Source organism: Lepisosteus oculatus, chromosome 8 (genome assembly GCF_040954835.1).
Source record: "Lepisosteus oculatus isolate fLepOcu1 chromosome 8, fLepOcu1.hap2, whole genome shotgun sequence".
In the NCBI taxonomy this organism is placed as follows: Eukaryota; Metazoa; Chordata; class Actinopteri; order Semionotiformes; family Lepisosteidae; genus Lepisosteus; species Lepisosteus oculatus.
The window spans coordinates 5,513,160-5,520,897 of record NC_090703.1 but is presented as its reverse complement, the minus strand read 5'-3'; the positions used below and the strand labels follow the sequence as shown (position 1 = coordinate 5,520,897).

Genomic DNA, 7,738 nt, shown 5'->3' with positions numbered 1-7,738 from the left:
GAATTGTGCAATGTCACCTTTTTAGAATGTTTGGATATAAGGTCAATGAAAAGTGATCATTACTGGAGTGCTTAAATCTCAGGTCCAGATGTCACATCCTTACATCTGCTTTAAAGTTGTGCAATTTTTCTATATTAAGTAAATGTCATATTGCTAATAGCCCCTGAATCAACTGCACACCTTTCACATACAGTATGCGTGATGGATGATTCAAGGAGGTGTGCACCTTGACATTAACAAAAACGAGCATTTCGATCCACTGCAGATAGCATGCCAGGAACACTGAATTACATCAATAATTTCCTACACAAGAGATCAAAGAAAAGACTCACTGTAGGATATCAGAATTGAAACCTCAAGACATAAGGGATTCATGTTCTGTATGCTGCCCCACAGTCCTCCCAATCTCAAATTGGAGGCTTTCCACAGAAAACTCCTATGCCAATGTCAGTGTTGTAGGCTGTCACAGCTACATACTTAATATAATTCTATACTCCTTCTCAGACCCATATTGTCAGATGTTTTGGATATACAAGTTACATTTTCAAAGGCACTGCATTATGTAAAAAAAGGTTGAGGAAGACAAAACTGCTCATTCAACTGTAAAAAGGAACAGGGAGGGGTTTGCAGGTCGTATTCTTTCATTACAATCAATGAGGACTGCTAATATGTACTGTCTGTTTACATGCATAAAGAAACCAAAATGCAGCCAGTCATTAATTGAATATCTATTCTTTCAACATTTTATATTTGCTTTGCTAATCAAATTGCTGGACTCCACCATACATAAGATGCCATGCAAGTGATGCGTTCAATTATCTTGACAGTGACTTCAATTATGAGTGAAGTCATAATAAAGCAGCACTGTGATTCTCAATTTTCATTACTCTGTTACAGGACGCACACCCGTGTCCCTCTTTTATGTCTGACCTAGAGCAATAGAGGACTGGGGTGCTCCAGAAAGACAAAAACACAAACTCTGCAGCTTCACTTTGTCTCCTCGAGCAAGGTGACAGTGTTTTGCCATTGCCTCAGACAAATGAGAGAAGCAATCCTGTCTGAGGAAACTAGTTATAGAACAGCTCTCTCCTCCAGAACTGTGATCTACACAGCACAGGTGCAATGAGAAGCCACAGGCCCTGAGGTATCAAGAAAAAAATCGTGACGCAGTGAAGAAGCCAGCACAGGGCTTCTAAGGGCTGCAGTTCCTGCTGTGGGATTGACTTTCCCAGAGAGAAGAATCCCCAGCTCCTCAACCAATCCTTCTCTGGATTCGAGTGGAGAAACATTCAAAGGGCACACTAAGACCAAATCTGAGGGTCCTGTGAGGTAGAAAAAGCCTGAGCAACGCTTTTTGGATGGTATAAGCTTATACAGTATAGGGACAAGCTCACTTAAAATACACAATGCTGCATTTTAGTCAGCTACCAAATGAAAACTATCCCAATGTTACAAACGCTTACTGAATCTTATGTTGCTTTATTAGCCCTGTACAATTTCTTGCATTAGGAATTCATCTTTTCACATACCCCAGCTTGCTCTCCATGAGACACACAGACAGGGAGAGAGCCTGGGATCAAAGCGCAGGGTCAGCCATTGTACAGCACCCCTGGAGCAGCTGGGGTGAAGGGCCTTGCTCAGGGGCCCAACGGAGTAGGATTCCTCTGCCGGCTGCAGGATTTGAACCACCAACCTTCCAGCCACAGGGACAGATCCTGAGCCACAGAGCCACTGCTCCGCCCCAATCTGAATCTGAAGGTTAACCCATATTTGTCCTCTTAATGCAGGCAAAACAAGATCTTGTCAAATGAGGCTTCCTGCAAACATTAAGTCAACAGCACACAGCGACATGTCCCATGGTGCCTATCATTAAGAGACTGGATAAGAACATCATGACAGAGATGTTACTGATCTTACTCACACTGAGTCTCCAGTGTTTGAGATAAGATTCATACCGCACGCCGTAGGCTTACAATAATATAAACCACCTGTTTACAATCACTGAAAACAGACAGCACCAGAAATTAAGAGAAAAATTAGGCTTTATTTTAAGTACATTAGAAAAAATTGTTAGGATTTAAGTCAAATTGTTAAGTCTGTACAATTTACAATGTTATGTACAAAATACTGTTTTATGATGCAATTAATAAAGTATGTTACACACAATTTGTCATGATAAAAGTGCTTCAGGAGTTTGGAAAATAGGGGATTAATACCAGGAATCTATTTGATCCACACTTATTACTTCTCCAATCCTCCACACTTCAGTGGGTTTTAATATTAGAAAACAAAATCCACTTGCTGTTTTACCAAATACCTTCTGAATCATTTTTATATTTAACTAAACATTGCTGTAATGACATTGCAAGAGAAATTAAAAATCCATGATACCAATCACAATTCTGAATTAGTTACCTCAGTGGACAGAAAAAAAAAACAGATCTCTACCAGTTTATCTGTAATATATTTTGAAGGTTGTCAGTTTAAATGAAATTTAGTAGAATCACATTTATTAACTTCTTTTGCTTTCCAAGCCATTAATACAGCAACAGTGGAAAAGAGCTCAGAAACACAAATTAGTATTTTCGTGCTATAGGGCATTTTTCTCACAATTCTAAATTGTAAAATTAAACGTAAGAGAATCAAGATAATCCAGCTGGAAGATGTATACTCTCTCAGCCACTTTGTGTACAATTATTTAGCTTGCTGTTACATTATTATGTGTCACTGCTGGAGTGAATGCCATGCTGGAAAAAAATACTCAAATTTATTACAATACTCCTCTTGACAAAATAAAGGTTTACTACATTTTCATAAAATGGCCCATATTTTCATTACTATTTCAGTTAATACTGTAAGAGCAAATCAGGTTGTATAAAAGCATGCATTATGCTTTAATGGACTTAAATACTGCAAAAGGACGAACAAGGTACCAAACTGTTCAGCAGATTTTATTTGTCTGTTGTGCAGTTTTTTACGTATCTAAGAGCACATTTTAATCATTAGCAATTACCCTACTTTGCCATTTAGGAAATGAACAAAAACATGTTTTGTCTTGACACTGAAAGTGAACTGGATTTGTTTGCCAGGCCCAGAAAATACAGGTTCACCTGAAAGCTTTTAAGTTATCAAGCAATTTCTGGCAATAACCCTTATATTTGCTATTTATTATATTAGATAGCTCCTATTTGTGAAACTATTGTTTCTAAAAGGAACTGGAGTTTACCATTAGCTGGTCCACCTTAATTTTAAGATTAACAATACTAAAACTCACAATATTTAGTACCTTGGAGAAGTCACTACATCCTGCTGCATTTAGTAATACAAAACAAGCTTTTTTTTCCTCCCTTCTGACTGAAGTGCAAATAACTGCCGTCAGGCTCCTAGTATTCCTCAGGTTTGATACTGTACCAATACTGACACTGGGTTCAATTTTTCATCTGGAGGAAAAGTTGGTGAAAGACTTTGTTAATTATGCGTCTCTGGAAATGCACCCACTTCTGCTTCTTTGCAGTAGGCTAAAGGCGTAAGATTTCTCTCTTTGCCTAGGAACAGACTACCTGAGCTCCTCCCCAAGCCCTCACAGTGCCTCCCCAGGGAGACAAGGTAGTACATTTGGGCTACCTGATCCATTTTAGCTCTTTAAGTGGATAAAGGTCTTTGCAGAGACCAGTTCCCATTCTGTATCATCCTCATACCACTCCTTCTTCCACTTCCTCCAAGAGCTTTCAAACACTTCCAATAAAATCTGAATCAAGCCTAATCACTACTTAAGATTAAAAAAATAATCAATAAAAATAAAAATCTCTTTTTTTTTTTGGCGAACTAACAGTAAAGAAATGCTCACTGACTCCGCGTGCCTCGAGTGTTAATTGAGAGTTACAGTGTGAGACGTTCTACAGTAAGCGAGTGCACATCCCCAGTGGATCTTTTCAAGGCCACACTGGCGTCACAGGAAGTTGGTCTTGAGCTGGATGCTGGGAGAGTTCTTCCCAGGGGGTCTGGGCTCTCGGGCAGCGGTCTTGGCCTTGATGCTCTCCTGATTGCCCTTGACGGCGGCCTCCAGCCGCGCCTTCATGGGCGGGGAGCTGGCCATGAGGGACCTGAAGACCGCGGAGTACTGGGGGCCGAGCCGCATCAGGTCCTGGAGGGCAAACTCGTGCAGGTTGCGCGCGGGGAGCTGCGCGGAGGCCAGCGCGTTCTCATCCAGCAGGAATGAGATCAGAATGGGCAGCAAGACTGCCACCAGCTGGGAGCCTACAAACAGAGGAATGGACAGAGAGAGAAGAACATCAGTTTCCCTCTCACAAGCTCTGCAACCAGGCATCTCTAATAACAGATGACTCGTCTACAAGACATCAGTTTACATTAAAAACAAATAAATGGTCATTTCTAACTGTGAAACCACATCTTTCACTAGAGATTTTTATGGTTTCGTGCAAAATGCAACAATTACAATGAATTAATTTCTCCAGTGTGGAGATCCCACAAGAACCCTTCTCATCCTTTAACATGGGGTCCTCTGCAGAAACAGAAAAACCCCTGTGGGACAGTGGGAATGCAGGAGTACTGGGACATACTGAGATTTGAAGCCAACACTGGCAGAGCTTGGCTTTCGGGGACATTTGTCTTGTGCACCAACACCATGGTTATACACACGTCTTGCAATGAACCTTATAGCTACTCTCTGGTAAACCTCTTCTCCTTTCAGACTTCTGCTTCTGCCTGAACCCCGAACCACAGGGGAGGTCCGCGCCTCCGCTGTCCCCGCACTCACGGCACTCCTCGTCAGCCACGGACACCAGCGCCTCCAGGGCCCGCACCCCCTCCTGCGCGGCCTGCAGCTCGGCCACGCTCTGGGGCGTCCTCTTCTCCACCTCCCGCAGCCGCCCCACGATGGCCGGGCCCAGCGCCTGGATGAAGGGTATCGCCACCACCGGGCTGGGGCTCTGGAACACGGTCTGCAGCAGCTGGCAGCTCTTCGTCAAAACCTATACAGCGAGAACCGCAGATGGGGGGGGAGGCAAAGAGATATCACAACAACAACTATGTAATAACACAGTTATTACAGTAGAGTATTGTACAGTAGAATTCTACAGGAGTAGAATACTGTAATATAACTATTATTACACAGTTGTTGTGCAGTAAGTTTTGTACATTCAGAGAAACAGAAGTGTGCTTTCTCTTTGGCATGAGCAAAGAACTCTACTCTCTGACAGTGCCCACACCAGCAAAAATGAAGCCACTGTGTAAGAGTGGGTGTCCTCCTGTAAATGGGGAGGCAGCCGAGGAGGTCAAGCTCACCACAGGATCCTGCGTCTCCAGGCTTCTTCTGAACTTGGCGATGCAGCGGGTCTGAAGGCAGGGCGCGGTGGTGACCTCCGGGCTAGCGGACAGCAGGAAAATTGTCAGTGCTGTGAGGAGACTGACCTCGTCCACCTCTGGGTGAGACTCGCCTGTTCAAACAAAAAAACAACAGTTCTGCTCGGTCCGTCTTGGTCAAGAGGCTGGAGACCTCAGCTTGAGCAGCAAGTCGTCCAAGACTCGTGAACGAGTCGCCTCGGCAAAACCGAATTCCGCCGCCGCGGCCGTGCGAAGGCGGGGAGCGGGGCTGGGGGCCGGGGTGACCTACCGGCGTCCCACAGGTCGAGCAGCGTGGCCAGAGCGCAGCGCAGCAGGCCGGTCCAGGCGGCGTGGCTCTTCTCGGTGCGGGCCATGGGGGACGAGACCACCGCCCGGAGCGCCTGCAGGGCCACCGGGACCACCAGGGCCACCAGGGCCAGCGGGCTGCCCTGCCCCCGCAGCACGGCCTCGCGCAGCACGCCGGTGATCAGGAACAGCACCGTGGGGAGGATCGACACGCTGCCTGCGAGGAGAACCGAGCCGGCCGTCACTGCAGAACCGGCCTCCGCGCCGCTTTCCTTTACAAGGAGCGACTGACTTCGTGAGGGGAGCGAATCAGGTTTTAACACAGAGACTTCACCAAAATACAGGAGGCCACATGACTGCGTGAGGTTTTCCTTAACAAAGCTCGTTTTAAAACGAATCATATTTGAAGGCCAAGACGAAATCTGGAGTTGGGCAAATACCTATTAAGCACTGCTGACTTCATGTCTTTGCAGGAGCTTTTGTTCAGCCAAACCCCAAAACGAAGCTACGGGTACCTTCAGGGGAGCAGATGGAAGGCAGGTCAGAAAGGATGCCCAGGGCAGCAGAGACCAGCTTGCAGTCGTTCTCGGTAAGGGGCTGGGGCTGGCCTCCCTGCCCCACAGGGCTGCCAGCCAGCTTCGGGTTGAGCTGTGGGAGCTGCCTCACCAGGATGCACAGGCAGAGCTCCAGCGTGGCGAACACCAGGGACTTCCCTGGCACCAGGCCCCCTGTGTCTCTGCCCTCCCCGAACTCCGGGAGCGTCTCCTTCTCTGCGGCACCATCGTCAACTGCAAGCACAAGCGGCAGGAATGAACTGCACACCCATAGCAATGCTACAGACCAGCATAGCACTGCCTTCCTGCCTTTGCTAAGCCCCATCTATGAACTGGCTTCATCACCCTGTTCTCCTCCCCACTGAGAGCTGGTGTGTGGAGAGCGTTCTGGCACACTATGGCTGCTGTCGCATCATCCAGGTGGGGCTGCACACTGGAGGAGGTGGAGGGGATCCCCATTACCTGTAAAGCACTTTACAGTGGAGTGTCCAATAAGTATAATCACAATCATACCTGCTTGCTCTCTTCTGGAGTGATTATTTAATCTCAGGAAGAGGTGCCTGACAGCCTATAACTTTGGTGTGTGAAAATAATGCAGCAAAAACTCAGCACAAAAAACATCTAAAACAGTTTAAAATCTAATGATCCCCCCCCAGTCAGAGCATTTACCAGTGTCTCATAACTTGCACAGAGTCCCCTCATCAACTAACTTTCATTCTAAAATTAGATCAAGAAAATCCCCGATGCCACCTGGGGCTCCCCCGACTGATCTGTGCCCCACGAAGGCCAGCATGCTCAAAGCCACGCATCCGAGACCCGCATCGGTTCGTCAGCAATCCAGCCGAAGGCGCCCACCCTCCGCGCTGTGCCGCTTCTCCTTGACGTGCTCCTGGGCAGCGCACACCACCTGGCGGGCCAGCTGGAGCACGGCCAGCTGCACGGCGGGGGACTCGCGGGTCAGGACCAGGCGGTGCAGCACGCTGAGCAGCTCCACGCTGAGGGCCTGCAGGGCAACAGCACTTTGGGGTTAGTGCCCGTGAAGGTGCCCACTTACTTCCCACTGGGGTTTAGTCCGAACACAATGTTCCAATCTGTATTTCATGTGAACACAACCTTTATAATAACCATGACGGCACTTACACATATCCTTCAACAAGAAAGAGTGTACCGTACAATCGATTCCACTGCTCAAAAACGGAAAGACGGTCCGTGATAAATGTACTGTAGGTTTTGTATAACAACTGTGCTATCAGGTGATGATCACAAAGTACGCGAGGGCAGCAATGTGCTTGAATATAAAGCAATGGCGAAGAGTGTGAAATACCTGATCGTTTCCAATTTTAGATCTCGGCCAAGGGACGTCCAGCAAAGACTGCAGGGCGTGTAGACAGGAGGAGATGCTCTCCATCTGCGTGTCCGACCGAGGCGAGCACAGGAACTCCACGCTGATCCCTGCACACACCAGGGCTCTGATCAGTGCTTCACGGACTCAACCGACCACAGACCCAACACTTCCTGGCACCTGGCCTTTTAAC

General features: G+C 47.0%; 1 protein-coding gene across 5 annotated transcripts in view; it reads right to left on the bottom strand.

Annotated features, from left to right (window-relative positions):
• Window positions 1-2,024: 2,024 nt before the first annotated feature.
• The window catches only part of heatr5a (HEAT repeat containing 5a), a 42,040-nt gene continuing 36,326 nt past the window's right edge, over window positions 2,025-7,738 (bottom strand). For all 5 annotated transcript variants that reach the window (XM_069193043.1, XM_069193047.1, XM_069193045.1 and 2 more), the window contains 7 exons: window positions 7,528-7,655; window positions 7,059-7,206; window positions 6,165-6,437; window positions 5,633-5,866; window positions 5,305-5,456; window positions 4,778-4,991; window positions 2,025-4,257 (listed from right to left, as the gene is read on the bottom strand). In XM_069193043.1, coding sequence (XP_069049144.1) covers window positions 3,950-4,257; window positions 4,778-4,991; window positions 5,305-5,456; window positions 5,633-5,866; window positions 6,165-6,437; window positions 7,059-7,206; window positions 7,528-7,655 — 1,457 coding nt within the window. In that variant the 3' untranslated portion in view covers window positions 2,025-3,949. The remainder of the gene's footprint in view (window positions 4,258-4,777; window positions 4,992-5,304; window positions 5,457-5,632; window positions 5,867-6,164; window positions 6,438-7,058; window positions 7,207-7,527; window positions 7,656-7,738) is intronic.